Source organism: Drosophila elegans, unplaced genomic scaffold, assembly GCF_018152505.1.
Source record: "Drosophila elegans isolate 14027-0461.03 unplaced genomic scaffold, ASM1815250v1 contig_476, whole genome shotgun sequence".
In the NCBI taxonomy this organism is placed as follows: Eukaryota; Metazoa; Arthropoda; class Insecta; order Diptera; family Drosophilidae; genus Drosophila; species Drosophila elegans.
The window spans coordinates 15,623,131-15,642,328 of NW_024545863.1; the positions used below are offsets into that span (position 1 = coordinate 15,623,131).

At 45.8% G+C, this 19,198-nt stretch overlaps 5 protein-coding genes across 5 annotated transcripts; 2 read left to right on the top strand and 3 right to left on the bottom strand.

The window, feature by feature from the left end:
* Nucleotides 1-321: 321 nt before the first annotated feature.
* On the bottom strand, nucleotides 322-4,268 carry LOC108135588 (glutamyl aminopeptidase). Its single transcript, XM_017256391.2, has 6 exons — nucleotides 3,973-4,268; nucleotides 3,552-3,907; nucleotides 3,306-3,450; nucleotides 2,700-3,233; nucleotides 1,720-2,645; nucleotides 322-1,115 (listed from the first exon to the last, which is right to left on the bottom strand). Exons 1-6 carry the CDS (start codon nucleotides 4,111-4,113, stop codon nucleotides 443-445), a joined length of 2,775 nt encoding a protein of 924 aa, XP_017111880.1. The 5' UTR covers nucleotides 4,114-4,268; the 3' UTR covers nucleotides 322-442.
* An 846-nt stretch (nucleotides 4,269-5,114) lies between these two features.
* On the bottom strand, nucleotides 5,115-9,444 carry LOC108135416 (glutamyl aminopeptidase). Its single transcript, XM_017256129.2, has 7 exons — nucleotides 8,102-9,444; nucleotides 7,187-7,284; nucleotides 6,808-7,125; nucleotides 6,619-6,737; nucleotides 6,464-6,549; nucleotides 5,970-6,375; nucleotides 5,115-5,896 (listed from the first exon to the last, which is right to left on the bottom strand). Exons 1-7 carry the CDS (start codon nucleotides 9,402-9,404, stop codon nucleotides 5,248-5,250), a joined length of 2,979 nt encoding a protein of 992 aa, XP_017111618.1. The 5' UTR covers nucleotides 9,405-9,444; the 3' UTR covers nucleotides 5,115-5,247.
* Nucleotides 9,445-10,401: 957 nt separating this feature from the next.
* Nucleotides 10,402-12,251, top strand: LOC108150013 (wnt inhibitor of Dorsal protein). The gene has a single exon (XM_017277969.2). The coding sequence runs from the start codon at nucleotides 11,215-11,217 to the stop codon at nucleotides 12,148-12,150; it is 936 nt and encodes a 311-aa protein (XP_017133458.1). The 5' UTR covers nucleotides 10,402-11,214; the 3' UTR covers nucleotides 12,151-12,251.
* An 808-nt stretch (nucleotides 12,252-13,059) lies between these two features.
* Nucleotides 13,060-14,131, bottom strand: LOC108150306. The gene is made up of 2 exons (XM_017278423.1): nucleotides 13,450-14,131; nucleotides 13,060-13,385 (listed from the first exon to the last, which is right to left on the bottom strand). The coding sequence occupies exons 1-2, from the start codon at nucleotides 14,129-14,131 to the stop codon at nucleotides 13,060-13,062; spliced, it is 1,008 nt and encodes a 335-aa protein (XP_017133912.1).
* A 2,117-nt stretch (nucleotides 14,132-16,248) lies between these two features.
* Nucleotides 16,249-17,590, top strand: LOC108150094 (protein apnoia). The gene is made up of 2 exons (XM_017278061.2): nucleotides 16,249-16,468; nucleotides 17,006-17,590. Exons 1-2 carry the CDS (start codon nucleotides 16,354-16,356, stop codon nucleotides 17,302-17,304), a joined length of 414 nt encoding a protein of 137 aa, XP_017133550.1. The 5' UTR covers nucleotides 16,249-16,353; the 3' UTR covers nucleotides 17,305-17,590.
* Nucleotides 17,591-19,198: the final 1,608 nt, after the last annotated feature.

The window sequence follows — 19,198 nt, forward strand, 5'->3', positions numbered from 1 at the left end:
ACTGAATGCAAGTCTTGAATCTGACCCTAAAATTTGGACTTCACAGCCCTGACCAGATTGCTGGCCGATATCTAGACTATATACTATAAAACTTCGTGACCAGATAAATACGGTTTATGTGGCACCATTAGTTTGTGGTCTTGTACGTTTATGTTAACAACATGGCCATATATCGAGTTTTATGGCTGGACAGTCTGGGGATAATTACGCACGATTCATGATTCCATTCTGACCATATACCCGTAACCCCTTTCTACGGCATTTCCTGGCTGCCATAGACATCGCCATTCGCCCGGATAAAATGGAAAATATTGGGTGTTATTTACGGTTTGATTTTGGAATTTTATTTTATTGAACTCGAACGGAAATTTCGCTGGTTTCTTATGCAATTCTAATTAGTGGCTAATTGCCCGGTTTTTATACGCGGTCCATATAGTATGTTTTACAATGGGTTTTTCTTGGTCAGCGGCGAGGCGGTTCCACTCAGCCAGTCGCTGATGTCAGCCCGATTTCTGGCCAGCCACTCGATGTTGTACTTGATGGTCTCCACGGCCTCCAAACGGGAGTTGGCTCCGGCTCCGGACTCCGGGTACTTAATGTAGAACTGCTGCACCTCCTCCAGCTTCACGGCGCTCCTGAAGTTGGCTGTGATCTGGGCGATGAGTCGGCCAAAGTTGCGGTTGTTCAGGCCAAAGCGGGCGGAGAGCTGGGGCCAGTGCTCGCGGTAGAACTCCCAGGTGACGGGTTCTCCCACGGGATTGGCGGCGATGTACTGCACACAGGTGGAGTAGTCCTGCGAGCGGACTATGCTCTCGTCACCCGCCAGCGCCAGGAAGTTGAAGAGCAGCTGGCTGTCCTGCACGCCCGACAGTCCGTACATCAGCTTCAACTTCTCGCTGGCATCCGTTTCGGCCGCGAAGATCTGGAACAGCTGCTCCCAGTTCGCCTGGCTGGTGGACTGCTGCATGCCGTAGTAGTAGACGATCTCGCGCAGATCGGGCGATGGTCGGCTGGTCGGGTTCTGGAGGAAGGCGTTGAAGCGCCGGGCAGCCTGCTCCAAGCAATCAGGCACACCCAAAGCACAGGCTGCCGACAAAATGGATACCCTCAGGCGGCTGAAAAGGAAAATAGAAGGTTTTATCACTGATTTTCATTGGAATTTTAGATACTTGACTCCCCTATTTTTCTCACATTAGTGAATTTTTGGGAAAAATTTCTTAATTTTAAAAATAATAACCTTAACATGGCAAAATTGATGGCCTACCATGTATACTTAGGAATCTTAGGACATGTTCCCTTAATTTAAGAAATTAAGGAAATGTGTTCTGAAAGTCGCACAATTTTAGAAATTTACTAAATATTTTAATGCAAAAATACTTTAGTTATAAATTTACCAAACTGATGCTTCTTATTTTACTATGCTCTAAATAAAGAAAATTCTGCTGATACAGAAATAATTTTTAGTTTCTCGGGAAGGGAAAATGTGGACTTCTCTAAACTTGTTAAAAAATCTTTAAAAATCTTTACTCTGGGAAGGTTTTTTTTTATAATTCCAATATCTAACTGAATATTGTTTTGCATATCAGACATTAATAAAAATATGAGATAAAAGATGCAAACAAACGCTTTTTAAGAAAGCAGCATATTTTTCAAAACATGTACAAAAGTTCTAACCACATTACAAGTGTTAAGTCACCAGATAGGTGCAAAAATGCTTACTTTTTCAGATGGTTGTTGGCGTCCACAGTCCAGCCCACCTCCTCGTAGACTCCGGTTAGCAGGCTCCTGGCGTAGGTGACGAAGGACACGTAGCCCTCGCTGAACATGAGGCTGCGATGGAGCGAGATCAGCTTGTTGGCGGCCACATACCAGGGCACGAAGTCGCGCTCCTGGGCCAAGTAGGCGGTCATCTCGAGGGGAACTCTGTAGGAGAGATGGCTGGCATCGGCCAGAGCGAAGGCATCGTTCAGGAGGTGGGCGCGATCCGCGATGTCGAAGCTGTTGGGATTGCTGGTCAGCTCCTGGATGAGCAGCGTCCACAGGCTCTCATCGTAGTTGACACGGTAGTAGCCCGTCTGGCGGACATTCAGTTTGATCCACTGCACATCTTCGTTGTAGGCAATGCCCACTTGATCAACATTGTGGTCGTATATCACGCTGCCCTCCGAGCCGTCCTGTCCCACATAGGTGATCGGAACACTCCACCTGTAGCCGTAGGCACTGTCTGCCGGAGCCTCCTCGTAACTGGCCGGATTGGAGAGGAATCGCTGCTGGGTGACCAGGAAACCGGCGGCCACCTTGGAAACATTCAGCACCGGATATCCCATCTGTTCGGTCCAGGTGAGCATCAGCTTCTTGACGTCCAGGTCGGCCACCAGGGCGTCCACCTCGCTGAGGAAGTCGTCGGTCTCCGTGTTGCTGAACTGGTACTTCACCAGGTAGTTGGTCACCGCCTCCTCGAATTTGTCGGCCCCCACGAGGGTCTCCAGCATGCGGATCACGGATCCGCCCTTTTCGTAGCTAATTGTGTCGAAGATGGCGGTGATCTCGTCGGGAGTCTCTACCTTCTGCACAATCGGGTGGGAGGAGAGCTTGGCATCGTACACCAGAACGGGCTGCAGGGCCAGGATTTGGAACTGCTCCAGCTGAACAGAGACAGGGTTGAGTATTTAAGTGGCTTCTGGCCAGTAATCCCTTACCATTCCCCAGTCCGAGTGGACGGCGTTGACTCCCTTGTACTGCATGAAGCGGGCGAATCCCTCGTTCAGCCAGATGTCGTTCCACCACTTCATGGTGACCAGGTTTCCGAACCACTGGTGCACAATCTCGTGGGCCAGGGTGCCGGCAATCGACTGTTTGTTCGCCGTGGAACTATAGCTATCGTCGTACAGCAGCGCCGTCTCCCTGTAGGTGACCAGTCCCCAGTGCTCCATTGCATTCGAGGCGAAGTCGGGGATGGCGGCCATGTCCAGTTTGGTTAGCGGATAGGGCACCTTGTAGTACTGGATGTAGTACTCGGTGACAGCTTTTCCGAACTCGAGGGCAAAGTCGATTTTGTCCACCTGGTGGGAGGTGGCATAGGCCTGCATGGAGAAGTCCTCGCCAATGCCATTGGCCTTAACTGTGGTGGACTTGGAGGCGAAGTCGGACACAATGATGCACACCAAGTAGGTGCTCATCGACACGCTCGTCTCGAAGATGGCCTCCGTGTAGTCGCCCAAGTAGATGGATTCCTGATTGGTTTGTAATGGGTTTTTTTTCAAAGGTTTTTTTTTTATCTAATTTAATCTAATTATTGTACTCACAGTTTGCTGCATGTTGGAAACGGCATGGTAGGCACCGCTGGGATGCACCACTGTGATGGCAAAGGTGGCCTTCAGTGCTGGCTCATCGAAGCAAGGGAATGCCTGGCGGGCATAGGTGGGCTCGAATTTCGTAGTGGAAATGGTTCTGCAAAGAAAGAATGTTACATTTGAGTTTAGGCATCAAGTAGAAGTAGTTAACTAGTAAGCCAAGTGCATACTTTTAGGCAAACAAATTAAAAAGATTACCTTGTAGCACCCGCCTCACTTTGGTACGTACTGCTGTACAGACCCACCAGCTTGTCCTTCATCTGTCCGTTGAAAAGGATGCCCAGTGTAATAGAAGCATCCACTGGCAGTTCCTCCGTCAGCGTGATGATCAGCAACTGGCGCTCATCCTCCAGTTCGAACTTCTCCACCTCGCGGTTCAGCACATAAACATTTGTGATGTCCAAGAGATAGGAGTGCAAGATGATCTGGTTGGTGGCCTCCACCACCTTGATTCTGATCTTCAGCTGGCCCGTGAAGTGGCCCGTCTCCAGATCCGGATGCCAGTAGAGTTCGTAGTGCGTGGGCACCAGAGCCGTGGGCAGGCGGTAATCAATCTGCAGGGTATCAAGGTATCAATCTTGGGTAATCAAGTTCAGCTGATTAGCACACTTCGACGTACCGTATCTTCACGCTTCGTCCGGAAAATGTCAATCTTGTCCTGCACATCCTTTAGGTCCTTCTCCACCACCACGTTGGCCGTGGCCAAGGCCACCAACGCCCAGAAGAGCACCACCTGCAGCCAATAGCCCGACACGAACATCTTTGCAATCGCACGTATCGCGAGCGACTAACTAGCGCGTTAGTCAATGGCTCCACACTATCCCCTGGCTGCCCACCATTCGGCTCCAATCGATTGGGGCCCTCGAATCGGTTTATGTTCGTCCAACCAAATGCGATAAAGATTGGCCAAATAAACGCGATTACGGTCAACCGGGCGATAGGGTAAAGCCCAGAGATCTTGGGCCTCTATCGTATTAACTCGCCTGGCTTTTAGTTTAAACACTTTATTATAGCCAATCTCACACTTCTCATTTCTCAAAAACAAATTAACCCTTGCAATTCATTTCGCTTCGGATCACTGGGGAAAATTTAAAGTGATCAAAACAATACCTTTAAGATAAGAACAACCGTTGTTTTAATTTACCTTATTTTTCAAAATTTGGTTAAAAACTTGTTATATTGTTTCTTTATTTAAAGAAAATTAAAACTCTATAAAATAAATTCAAACTTCTATGGACAATAACCATTAAATAATAACAGAACACAATAAAAATGTTTTTAATATCTGACTTATTTCTTAAATTGCTATTTTTCTAAAATATTATACCTAAATGTGGCCCATTAATTTTTAAGAAAAAAATGAATTAATATATAAAACGCGTGCACAAAATTTTCCAATTTAAAAACACCGTTTTTGTTCAGTGATCTTAAGAAAACAATATTAAATAGCTGTATATTTTTTTAAATTTTGATAATCGCGATGAGGCTCTGAGTATTTTGTTAAAATTGACTTATATTTTTGGTAATAAGTACATTACGTAAGCTTTCATGTCTTATCTTTTTAAGCAACATTTTTTATTCTGACATTAAATAATATTTTTTTGGGGCTTCATCATATATCAAGTATATTTCCAATGCTTGTAAATTTAAGGACGGACATTTGAGCCTGCAATAAATGTCAATCAAATCAGTTCGTTTCCATTAGTCACAGCCCCCCGAAAACCCATGTTATCAAATCGAGGCAATCAGTCCGATGGATAATTGCTTATTTATATAGCTGTAATTTCCCATGCCAGCTAATCTTTATTTCCACTTGTTTGGCATATTTTTGCTTTATAGTGGCAATTAGATGAGTACAAATTAAACGCGATACGCGATTCCTCCTCGGACTTTTCTACAGTTGCTGCTTATCCAGCCAGGCGTCCACGCCCTCCAGATTCTCGGCCAGCCACACGATGTTGTTCTTGACCGTCTCCAGAGCCCTCACGCGGGCAGCTGTGCCGGCTCCTGCCTCCGGATACTTGGCAAAGAACTGCTCCATCTCCTCCAGCTTGGTCTGAGTGCTAAAGCGGGCCGTGATCGAGGGTATCAGGTTGCCCAGATAGCGTTCGTTTAGACCAAATCGATCCACCAACCGCTGCCAGTTCTCGCGGACATAGTCCCAGACCAAGGACTCGCCCACAGGATTCGCCGCGATGTAGGACAAACAGGTGAAGTAGTCCTGGCCCCTCACGTACTCCTCGTTCCACGCGAGATCAATGTAGCGCTGCAGTAACCATGGAGTTTGCACGGCGGACAGGCCATACATCAGTTTGGACTTCTCGCTGGCATCGGCCTCCGTCACGAAGAGCTGCCACACGGCATCCCAGACCTCCTGGTCGCCCACAGAGAGCAGGCCATAGTAGTAGACCGTCTCGCGCACATCGGCCTTGGGCCGATCCTCGGGATTGGCCAGCCAGGTGCTGAACTGCTCGCCGGCCTCCGAGAGGCAGGACTCCAGACCCAACGAACAGGCGGCACTCAAGGCGGTGACACGCAGGCGACTGTTGATTAAATGAGTTAATATATATATATATAAATATATATATATATAGAGCTAGGTGGATCAGCACTCACTTATTCAAGTGATCCTCGCCCACCGTCCAGGTGAGCGCCTTGTAAATGGGCTCGATCAGGGCGGTGGCATACTTCTTATACTTGGCATAGCTGCTGGTGTAGTAGAGCGTTCGCTTCAGCGAAGTGAGTCGGGAGGCGGCCACGCTCCAGGGCACGTAGTCGGACTCCTTGGCCAGGTACCTGGTCAGCTCGAAGGCCGTCGCATAGGGCAGCTGGGTGGAGTCGGCCAGGGCAAAGGCATCGTTGAGCAGGGAGGCGCGGTCACCGGCGCTGAAGGTGTTCGGCTCGGCCACCAGTTGGTCGGCCAGAGCGGTCCACAGTTCGGTCTCGTAGTTCACCCGATAGTAGCCCACCTGATCGGAGTTAAACTTGATCCACTGGACGGCAGCTGGGAGGGTCACAGTGACTGCCAAAAACATAAAAATAAAACACACACACACAGAGATCAGTAATCTGGAGAAGCTGTGGCCCTGCATACAGATGGCCTCACTTACTTTCGCTCTGGCCGTGATTGAACCACTGCCGTTGCACCTGCGGATGCTCACTGGTGGTATAAGTGATGGGGATCGACCAGCGGTAGCTAAACGGATAATGTATGTGCGAAACTCGCGATCAGATACCGACCAGGCAATAAGTTCTGCTCACTCACTTGAATTCCGAGGGCTCGTGAGCCGCGTCATAGTCGTTCGGGTTGGACAAGAAGCGCTTCTGCGTCAATTTGTATTCAGTGGCGGATACCTTCTCGATCGTGACCACCGGCAGACCCATCTGCGAAGTAGAATAATGCAAATCGGGTTCACAAATATTCGCCAATTTCGTGGCACTTCTGTGGAATTACCTGCACCGTCCATGTCAGCATGACGTCCGTGACATTGTAGCCCAGTTCCAGTTTGTCGATCTCCGCAAAGAAGTTGCCCGTTTGCGCCGTGGAGTACTTGTACTCGTTCAGGTAGTTGGTCACCGCCTGGCGGAAGGTGGTCTCCCCCAGGAAGTCCTCCAGCATGCGCACCAGGGAGGAGCCCTTCGAGTAGGTGATGGTGTCGAAGATCAACGTGATCTGGTCGGGATTCTCCACGGTCTGGATGATCGGGTGGGAGCCCAGGGTTCCGTCCAAGGTGAGTACGCCGTGCAGAGTGCTCACAATGAATTGATCCCGCTGAGGAGGTGAAGAATTGCATATAAGATGGGGTTTTCTTGGGTCTCTCTGAAGCACTTGCCATTTGCCATTCTGGGTAGACGGCATCCACGCCGAGGTACTCGATGAAGCTGGCGAAACCTTCGTTTAGCCAGAGATCATTCCACCAGTTCATTGTAACTAAAATGAGAATTAGTTTCGTGTTAATACAGCACTCATATTGGTTTATTAAAGTTATCGTTTAAAAGTTGATTAATGACTCTTTTAAAATGTAATAAATTTTAAAAATTTTAGAGCTTTAATAAAAAAAACTCACACTTGGTATATGAACACTTTTTCTTGACTCTCATATTTAAAGGGGCTAGAAGTGTTTTTTTAAATATTTCTTTTATTGCAAAATTTTTCAAGAACGTTGTCTGTAAATTTCAAGTCGATTGTAGCGGAATTTACGAAGGTATTGCAAGTTTTGTATCTGTTCACAAGCACTAGTGTACTAATGCCCAAAACGTTAAGCCGTTTTTCCCACAACCCACGTTTTACACATTAAACTACTGCGCCGATTGTATTAAAATAAAAATGTAGCAGATTTTGTTCGCTAATAACGAAAGTGTTCTTATAAAGTTAAAAATTTTAGATTATTTAACCATATAATTTTGATTTTTAGATTTGGAATGATTCAGTACCGAGTTATGGATGGCACCGCAAGTCTACTTTTTTCCCAGATGATCCAGAGTAATTCAACTCGTTGTCGTACTATATTTATTGCTCGTACTTATAGTATGACACATGATTTACCATTGGTATATAAATATATATTGTAATTAAAAATGTAAAAACATTTACCTTTTCTTTAACGACTTAACCCTACTCCCTATATCTATCTCTGTTTTGTTTGTTGTGTTTGTTGTTGTGTTTAAAACAAATATTAAAATTCCTTGACTTTTTTAAAACCAATTGTATATCTCCCATCACTCAAAAGGTTATTAATTGAACTCACCCAAGTTTCCGAACCACATGTGAGCGAACTCGTGGGCAATTACGCTGGCGATGCGCTGCTTGTTGGTCGCCGAACTGGTCTCCGCGTCGTACAGGAGCGATGTTTCGCGGTAGGTGACCAGTCCCCAGTGCTCCATGGCGCCGGAGACGAAGTCCGGGATGGCGGCCATGTCCAGCTTGGGCAGCGGGTAGGCGATTTGGAAGTAGTCGATGTAGTACTCGATGACGCCCTTGCCAATGTCGACGGCCAGGTCCACCTTGTCCAGCTGCTCCGGAGTGGCGTAGACGCTCATGGTGAAGGACTCGCCAATGCCCTTGGTGTCGATGGCCACCTGCTTGGCGGTAAAGTCGGAGACGATGAAGCAGGCCAGGTAGGTGCTCATGGGCACGCTCTTGGCGAAGGTGACCTCCTGGTAGGCGCCCTGGTTGACGCTCGATGCCACGTTCATGTTGGACAGGGCATGGTAGTCCTCCCCGGACGCATGCACCAGGGTAATGGTGAACTCAGCCTTCAAAGCCGGCTCATCGAAGCAGGGGAACGCCTGGCGGGCGTAGGTAGGCTCAAACTTGGAGGTGGCTATCCACTTGCGGCTCTCGTCCTCCTTCACATACGACGAACTGTACAGGCCCACAATCTTGTTGGCCATCGATCCCTCGAACCCAAGATGCAGCTTCACTTCCCTGTTCAGTGCTAGAGGTTCGTTGAGCTGGAATATGAGGAACTCCCTGAGGGGATCGAAGGATCTCTCCAGGATCTGCAGGGTATCACTGCCCGTGTTCGTCAGGGACACACTCGAAATGCTCAGGTTGAGGGAGTGCAGTACTATGCGATCCGTGGGCTCTGCAACCTTAATGGTGATGGTCTCCTGACCACTGAACTCGCCCGTTTCGATATTGGGAAAGAGGTAGAGATCGTAGTGGCTGGGTATCAGATGGCCGGGCAGTCGGTAGTCGATTTTCTCCTCCGGCGCAGCAGTGGTGCCAGGCGATGCAGTACTTCCAGGGGAGGCAGTGCTTCCAGGGGAGGCAGTGCTTCCAGGGGAGGCAGTGCTTCCAGGGGAGGCAGTACTTCCAGGGGAGGCAGTGGGTTCCAGACTGCTTGGCACATCGGTAGTCGGCGTGGTTGGGGTTGTCGGAGCTGTCGTGCTGGTGAATCCCGCTTCGAGGAGGTCCAGCTTCTCCTGGGCATCGCGCAGATCGCTCTTTAGGTTCGACTTCTGGACGGCCAGGACAATGGTGGACACGGTGAAGGCCGTGAGGGCCAGGCTCAGGCCGATGGCTACCAACTTGGCGGTGACTATCATGGCCACGTTAATCCAGCACGGGCGGAGTCCAACGCGAAACTAAGCGTTCTCACCGCTGAAAGTGCGACATGTCAGGTAGTGGTGGGGGAGACCCTCAAGTGGGCCCCTATATCTTAATTGGCCGATTGCTAATCTAATCGAGGTATTAGCCGGGACACACCAGCAACGAGGGCGGCTGACAATGGGCCGAAACCGAATTTATGGACCCTGTCAGGGCGCTTTGATTAAACTTCGAAAATGCCGAAGATCTGGCGCGTTTTTCCTCGGCCACTCGGAATTCCAAGCTGGCCGCTGAGCCCCGAGGAACTTCCAGTGTCAAGGCCCACATGTGTACTGTCACTCCGGCACTCAGGCACTCCGGCACTTAGGCTTACGCCGACCAATTGAGCAATTTTGTACTACCTGCGGTAGAGCCGTCCCTTTCTGTTCGCGATTTACCCGGCGCTTAGGTCCTAAAAAACCCTTTTCCGGTGCTGTGCAGACGAGACTTTCGACCTAATTAGAGAATCGGTATTTTCATTGTGCCAAAACCCAGGCGGCATCCAAATTTCCGCACACGTTTTCGCAACGCCTGGAATTGAAGCACTTATAATGACTTTACCTTTGTGGGATACGTACTGGAAATGGGAAGTTTTCCATAAAACAATTTGGTTGTTATTTTCAATACACTGGTCATTAAAAATAATATAAAAATTTGATATACTTAGGTTTTGTTCACATGCCGATTTAGATTTAATAAATGCGTTAGTCGTATCACAGTATATTTTAAGTGCTGATTAGCTATCACTGTAAATATATTTTTTTCAGGGTTTCTGGCTTTTCTTTTTAATTACAAACTTTAGACTTGAATCTTAGATTTCTAATTCATGTTAAACCACTTGGTTAACGACAAGTATTGTTTTAATGACATAATTAATAGTGGTTTGCCCAAGATAAACATTTATTTCCAAAAAGTAAATAATAAATTACAAGGTAACCTATATCAAATAAGTTTAATTGTTGTATTTTAAAATCGAATTAAATTTGTTAACATAATGTTTTTAGTTTAAGCCTACATACCTTTAGTAGGCAGATAAATAAATTCTCGTTTTAAAAAATCCCACAAAATTCCGCGGCATAAAAACAATCCCCTTATCAATATCTGGATATTCGTAGACTTATTCAACATAATTTGCCCTAATCCTTGGTATTAACTTTGGCTGACTGCAGCCACAATGGCCAATGGCTCTTCCCGCCGGCTCACCACAAAGCGCAATTAATTTCCCAGATTAGGATCACTGTTTGTCATATGTTTTGTTATATAATTGGCTTGGCCAGTCCAAAACCCAAACAAACCCGACATCGGACATCGATGTTGTTGTGCAGTCGGGGTGGTCGGGGGAAATCCGGCCGGACTGAATGGAATCGGCTGGGTTTCATTCATGAGCACGTCGGGCGCCGCTGGATATCTACCTGCCTAAGCGTGGGAAAGTTGCCGACGGTCGCGAGGCGGAGGAGGAGGATCCTCCCAGGACGAGGGCAGGTAGACGGGGCTGCAGGAAACTGGGCTGCTCCGCAATTGCGTCGCGGGCTGCCAGTGGGTTTATTTGTCCGCTGCCGGGAGTTCCTACCCCGCTGCCCATGCAAAATTTCCAAGTGGAAAACGTCAAATTTCCGGTTTTTTGGCCAGGCCCGAATTTCCCACGGGCCGGCCCCAGGAGGGCGCCCGGATCGCTCGGATCGGCCGGTTGGCGGGACTATTTAAGGTTGCTGCCTAGCTTTCTCATCATTCATTCGAAGCAACGACGTCACAGAGATAACACTATACATCATGCTCTTCGCCATCACTTTGTTACTGGCTGTTACACAGACTTTGGCCGGTGTCCTGGAGCCCATGAACTACTACCAGTACACCCAGTTCCAGGCCCCACTGTCCTGGGAGGACATCAGCGACAAGGGTCTGAAGCAGGCGCTCGACAGCTGCCAGCAAAGTTTCCAGTGGCAGCGCTGGAACTGCCCAAGTGCGGATTTCGTGGAGCGGCACTCAAAGCCGCAGGAGGCATCGCCGGATCGGGAGGATGTCTATGTGGCGGTCATTGCCATGGCGGCCATTGTCCACACCCTGACCAAGGATTGCGCGAATGGCGTCATCGCCGGTTGTGGATGCACTGAGAATGCCCTGAATGTGCCCTGTGCCCATGAGCCGGCAAAAGCCGTGGAACAGTACGAGAAGCACTTTGGACCGGCATCCGGAGCCAGCGGTCACAATCGACGGGTGGTGGGGTCTCTGCTGCAGAATTCCCTGGAGCAGGAATGCCGGTGCAGGCAGCCCGGTGGAGCGGGGCAGGGCAAGTGCCTGGAGGAGGAGTGCGTGGCTGTGCTGAAGCCGTTCGAGAGCATTGCCCAGGAACTCCTCCAGATGTACGACGATGCCATTCAGCTGGACAGTGCCAGCAGCAGCAACCTGAAGATCATGTGGGACAACATACCCCTGGACTCGCTCGTCTTCATGCAGGACTCGCCCAACTACTGCGAGCCCGAGGCACGGGGACTGTGGAAGGGCACCCGGGGTCGCCAGTGCTCCAAGGACGGCAGTGGTTCGCTCGAGGAGCGCCTCTCCTGTCAGCAACTGTGCCGCGTCTGTGGCTACCGCGTCAGATCCCAGCATGTCCGATCGGAGCGGAGGTGCAACTGCAAGCTGGTCTGGGGATTCCGACTCCAGTGCGACGTGTGCGTCCAGCTGGAACGGCAGTACTCCTGCTACTGAACCCTAAAGTTGGGATCGAGTCCTCGACTGGGGCGCTGGTCGAGCCCCATTGGAAAATACTTTACCCTAGTTTAAGTTAATTTATTTGTTCCCAACGCTAATTTATTGCCACAACAAATGCTATCAATAAATACGTAATTTATCATATACCTACATATAAAGTTTTGCAATCACTTTTCCTCGATTTTATGGGTCTTTTGGTAATTTATGGAGTCTACACCAGCCATTATATCATCATTTTCGCTGCAGGTGTTTATTGAAAGATTACGGAAGTCTTTCAGAATTTCATTCACAAAAATTTCTCTCTCTCAAGTTGAAGGTTTTAATTTTAGACCAGTTAAATGAAATGGTACAAATATAAAATTATAAATTTAATGCAATGGCTTTAAAATTGAACGATATAGTATTCAAATATTATATTAAATATATATTAATTGGAAATATATTAATGTTGTGGAAAAAGAAACCAAGTTAAATTATATATTTTAATTTAACTTGGTTTCTATTTGATTTAAATTCATTGCATTTAAATTAAATGTGTTAAATTTAATTTGAGATATTTAAATCAATCAATAAGTCAAATAAAAAAGGTTAAAACATTGTAATGTTTTAATGTTTAAAACAACTAAACCCGCAATGGATAAGAATAAAAGCGGAAAATATTCCAATTGAGTAAAATAATATTTTGATACATTACGCTATTATGTAATTATTATATAAAACACGAAGTTTGGAATGAAATATGGAACAGAAAGCTATCTTAAAATGTATGTAAGATCATAAATGTTTAACTTAAGTTCGACCCAATTGAAAAGGCAGCTTGTCAACCCGATTTCTGTATATGTTTATTTGGAAGCACTAAAAGCCTAGAACCGAATCTTACAGCAATGTGGTATGGAGTGGGAGGGTCTAGCTGATCCAGGTGGTCGGTTTGCCCTCGACCCGGTAGCCATTGTAGGCGGCGGCCGCCGAGGAGGCAGCGGCGGCCAGCTCGGACCGCCGACTGGGCTCGCCGGCCCAGTAGGAGGGCACCTCGTAGCTCTGGACCATCTTGTTGCCATTCTTGATGGCCGAGATGATCAGCAGGAAAATGGCCAGCTTGCCCACCAGAATGGATTTGACCAGCAGCAGCTTCAGCTTGGTGACCAAAAACGGGACAATGGCCGATTGGATGAGGAAGGGGAGGATGAAGAGTGGCAAGACCTTGGTGATCATGTCGTACTTCTTACCGCGACCTAGTAACGATTTAAAGAGATAAGTTAATTTTATTTCAATCAAGTTTACGAGGTAGAAGCCCACCTTCTTCGCTGTTGTCTAGGGTTAGCCAGCGAGCTCCGATGATCTCCTTGAGATTCTCGCCGTCCAGCTTCACGTGCACAATGTCGTTGCTCAGGTCCAGACTGACATTCAGCCCCGGACCCACATGGTACCGCTGCATGCTCTCGTTTTCCGCTGAAGGATCGGGCTGTTCCGTCTCAGATTCCGTCTCGGTTTCCCGCCGCTTGTTGCGATCCTTGCGCTTGCGTTTGCGCCGCTTTTTCCCAGCCAGCGATTCACTGTCCTCGTCGACGATGGACTCCGTGTGGGACTCCGTGTGGGCCTCCATCAGTGCCTCCGCCTGGCCATCCTGGCGGATCTCCTGCGTCAGTGGATCCCGGGGCTCCAACTGCTCGGGAACCGCCGCCTCGGGCGCCTCATTCTCCGACACTGGTGGAGCACTCACGCGATCCCGCAGTCGCTTCTTGTACTCACTGGTCGTCTTGTTGCCCAGATAGGTGCTCTTGTAGTTCTTGTAGATGCCCATGAAGATGTGCGAGTTCTTGCGCAGCGCCTGCTTGTCCTCCGGCTCATAGCTGCTGGCCAATCCTCGAGCGGCCTCTTGGCTGACGGTGGACGTCTCCCGATCAGCGCTGTCCTGGCCAAAGGCCACCGAGGCGCAGATCACGACGATCAGTAAAAGGAATCTCCACAGGCCGCTCATCTCTGGTGCATCTGAGTGGTGCATCTGGGCGCTGCAGTGGTCAGATGCAAAATGTGGCACGATCGGCGGTGGCCAAGCGTTTTATCAACTCCGAAGAAAGCTGAAACGGTGCACAAGCGACAGAGACAGAGAAGCGGCAGAGATGGCTGCATTCTGAGGCTGGAATTGGCATCGGAATTGAGCACAGTCAACTGAATGAGTTGCCGCTGCATCGGCAACCTGTTGCGCGTGTTGCCGCCGCTAGAACACGATTCTTGTGCTGGATCCTCTTCAATTAAATTGCCAGTCCAGCCGATGTCTGTGTTAGAGGAAAAAAAATATCTGGAGTAGGCCTGCAATTTCTCAGTGAACTCGCTCATTGATTTCTTTTAGCTTTAATTGCCCCTGGACCCCGCGACCACCTGTGCTCATCATCATCTATGGCACTGGCATTGGCACTGGCATTGGCATGGCCATAAATAACGCTGCCTCTCTAAGTAGCCTGCTAACGGTTCCCGACTCCATTCTGTACCCCACGACTTCAGACGCCTCCAATTAACGCTACCGCTGACGACCATCGCATGGGAAAGTTGTTGACAAAACTGGCGCAGGCGGCAGGTCGCCAGATCGGCAGATCACTCTGGAAATCCAGAGTAGAAAGTAAATTCTATCCGATGGCCGTGGCGAAAAATCCGCTTTACGTATTTGGTCTCCTAATTTACTTTCACACAATTAGCCAACAAATACTCCAATTCGCAATAGGGAAATTTCGTATGCGGATTGAGCGCAGTAGCCATGGTTTTATTTCCCTAATAACATGGACGATACAGCCGTGTTGTATTTCCACAATGCCACGGTTCGATAACAAGTGGAACACCCTAGGTAATCTTATCTTTTGTCAATAAAAACTCAGCTAATCCATTCCAAGAAATGGCCAAAACACAGCAAACAATGTGCAAGAAAATATGTACGCCACGTAATTGCTTAGTCACTAACAGAATCCTAATTTTCACAAATAACGTTTAAAATAATACTTTTTAATTATAAATACATACAAATCATAGCTTTAACCAAACCAATTGCCAATTTTTTTAATAAAAGTAATTTTATAAAAATAAAAACTAAGGAAAATGGGAAAGCTCTTTAAATACATTTGCATAAATACTCGGGCCGCAGACCCGCTTAAAATTTGCATTTTTATTTATTTCCGTTAATGAAAGTGAATTGCAATGCCGAGGGCGTGGTATGCCAAGCATTCAACAATGAAAATCCGTTACTCAGTCAATAGAGTGAAACATAGTTGCCGTTGTTAAGCACGGGTATAGATTATACATTAAAATGCAGTACCTCATTGTTAATTAGCTGATAAATCATTATCGGGCAGCGACGAAAAATGAAAGCGAATCGATCGCCGATGAGAAGTCGAAGACGACTTGGGTGCTGCCCTCAATATAGACACGCGTCGTGAAAGAATGCCCATGTCCAAGTTCCATGTCCATGTTCCTATGCAGCACACCCCCAAATGCGTTGGGCCCGAAAAAGGGCTCTTGGTTAGTAGTGAAAATAATGACAGTCTGCATGCATATTCAAAGAAATGCACTGGGAAAAATAATTAAATTTTTTAGTGAAAAGGAAGAAACAGAAAACATTAAAAAGGAGGAACACTATAGTCTGAATTTCAGCTAAATTTTACTCTATTAGTCAATTTTAGCGTCCAGCAGATGGCGCCAGCAATTATATTAACCACAAAGTCAAATGCGTCATCTGTTGTGGAAAACACTTAACACTGATTATATATGATTTTAACTTTTTTATAACTTCTGAAGCAATTGTTTGATTTGGCAAGTTAAAAATTATTTTTTTTAATTATTTTCTTATACTTTTCCTACAAAGCCATTTTTGGTTTTAGTGCAAACTATGTTAGAGTTCTTTTTACTTATTTTTAATTACATTTTTCTGAGTGTAACGGCATCTTTGAGTCGGGGGCAGTCTGAGTCGTATGGCAGCGGCACGATTTGCTTGTTTTGGCGCACGTTCGTGCTACGCTGCGGCTGCGCAATGTCCGGCTGCCGAATTTCAAGTAGCCGCCCAGTGCGACGGCCCAGACCCTCGTCGATAAAAGCCAATGTCAATGTGAGCCCTCCATTCAATTGTTAGCCAGTGCCGGAGTCGAGCAGTGCAGTGTCAATCGGATTACCAGATACTCAAGCCCAAGGAACCAACGATCATCGAATCAACTCGAAATGGCCGCCAACCAGAAGATTGTGTTTGCCCTCGTGTGCCTGTTTTTGGCCTGTGACTTGGTGCTGGGTCAGCAGCCGGCGGCCAACAGCTCGGATGCGGATTCGGATGTGGCGGGTTAGTGCACCAAACAATTCCAATATCCTGCTCTTAGTTTTGGACTAAAATCGATTAGTTTCTGTATGGGAATATCCTAGAAAAAACATTTTTAAATGCTACAAAGTTAACTTCGTGGTAAATAACAAAACTAAATGTGTATTAAATCATTTAAAAATGTTCTTGTCCTCACTTAACTTTGCCTTCCAGGCACTAAAAGCATCAAATGTGTTTGCCTAAATACATTTAACTAATTGGTGCACCCAAAAAAAAGTTGTCACAGAAATTAAACAATAGTTTTTTTTAAAGGCACACCTATTAAAACCAAACTTGCAGTTTATTTTTCTGTTCTAATTTGTATTTAATTGAAATATTGATGATCTGTTCATAAAACGTAGTCTAATCTTATCTTTTTACAATATAAATTTGTAAATTACTAATTAAATAGAAAACATTGGTGAAATCTTTGCAAAGTATAATATAATTTTGATCTACCAATCAAGCAAATCGTTAGACATTTATTTGTTTATGAAGTTAACCGATTCGTTCACCCCCCAGAAAGTCGTACTTTTGGCCACCATTTCCTGCGGCGCATCAGCTTTGCTCTGGTGCCCGGCGCCTTCGTCGTGGGCGTGATCACCACCCTGCTGGCGGCCTTGACCGTGGTCTCCATCAAGGGCCTGGGCGTGGGCGTCATCCTGCTGGTGCTGGCCATCGGCCAGATGTTGTCCCGAGCCCTGCCCGTCCAGGCAGCCGCCGCCTATGCCGCCGCACCCGTTCCCGTCCAGGCGCCAGTGCCCGTGGTCTACTCGCACTCGCACACCCAGCAGCCCGTGTGGCTGGAGAAGGAGTGGTAGACGGTGGTAGTTCGAATGGGCCAGGATAACTGATGCAGGACGAGTTGGTAGCGAGGTGGCCAGGACTCACACTTACCTCAGCCTCAGCGAGCATGCAACCAAATAATAATTTAAGTCTAGTTTAAATTATTTATTTAACTTATTTATTTATTACAAGTCAAGGATGGCCAAGTCACTAAGCAGAGAATTTTTGTTATTGAGTAATAATGATGATTAGTCGGCTAAATGATGTAATACATTTAAATTTATTCATATTTATTACAATTAAATGATGCAAGAACCTTCAGTCAAAATTTGTTTTATTACCAAAAAAAGTATTTTCTCAGCTCTCAGACCCAATCAATCAATAATCGAAATTTCCAGCGCTTGATTTTATTGGATTGCGTACGTTTTTCTGCTGCCACCATGGAAAGTGAAATTTCTATCTCATTATGAATTCGACGGAGGGCGTTCGTGATTTACGGTTCTTTTAACTGCTCTTCCGCCGTGTCGCACGTATAGAAAGTCAATTGATACTCCCAGTTCCAAAAATAATCGAAATGGGTCACAGTTAGTCGTACTACCAATGCCGATAATTGGCCGGGCCCGGATTTCTCCTCGACTATACTCATACCTCATTATGGTTAGAGACTAATTAATTAACTCTCACTTGATCCATCGCCACTTAATTCAAAGCATATCGATTTTCTAGCCATCTAGCCGCTCAATCATCTCGAATCCGGCTCTAATTGTTCCACTTTGTAGCAATTTTTACATTTTTGCAGTCTGTCAACAAAGTAACGCTTATAACGAATACTCTTGGAAGGAAAAATGATTTGAAAATAATTTATTTAAATTATTAAAAAAAATTTTTATTTAAAGTTGAGTTAAATAGTATAAAGATATTTACAATAATTGTAAAGATATAAACAATACAATATATAAATAATTTAAATAGTTATGATTAAGAAGAACATATTTTTTTTTATTTTAATAATTGATATAAGTATTTAAAGAAATCTTCCCGTTTAAAAACCTCAAGTTAAAAAATATTTTACTATGAAGTAAAGTTAACTAAAACAAGAAAGAAAGCAAACTTCGGCAAGCCGAAGTTCATATACCCTTGCAGCTATTGCAAGAATTAAACATTTTTGAAAACATTAAAATTATAATTTACTTGCGTATAAGTTTAAAAACATTGAAGCTATGATGATTTGCAGCTCAATTATTTGATAGTTATTTTATATATTTTTATTGTTCCTATGGGAGCTATATGATATAGTCGTCCGACTTTGATGAAATTTAAACCGTAAATCGAAAATATTTAACCATTACTAAATGTCGAAGAACTAAACAAAAAATTAAAAAACAGAAAAGTTATAATTTTTTTTTATTTATTTTTCCGATTGTTCCTATGGGAGCTATATGCTATAGTCGTCCGATTTTGATGAAATTTAAACCATAATTCTGAAATATTTAACCATTGCTTTATGTCGAAGAACAAAACAAAAAATTAAAAAACAGCAAAGTTATAATTTTTTTTCAATTATTTTTCCGATTGTTCCTATGGGAGCTATATGCTATAGTCGTCCGATTTTGATGAAATTTAAACCATAATTCTGAAATATTTAACCATTGCTATATGTCGAAGAACTAAACAAAAAATTAAAAAACAGCAAAGTTATAATTTTTTTTCATTTATTTTTCCGATTGTTCCTATGGGAGCTATATGCTATAGTCGTCCGATCCGGCTCGTTCCGACTTATATACTACCTGCAATAGAAAGACAACTTTTGGGAAAGTTTCATGCAGATAGCTTTAAAACTGAGAGACTAGTTTGCATATAAACGGACGGACAGACGGACAGACGGACAGACGGACATGGCTAGATCGACTCGCCTAGTGATGCTGATCA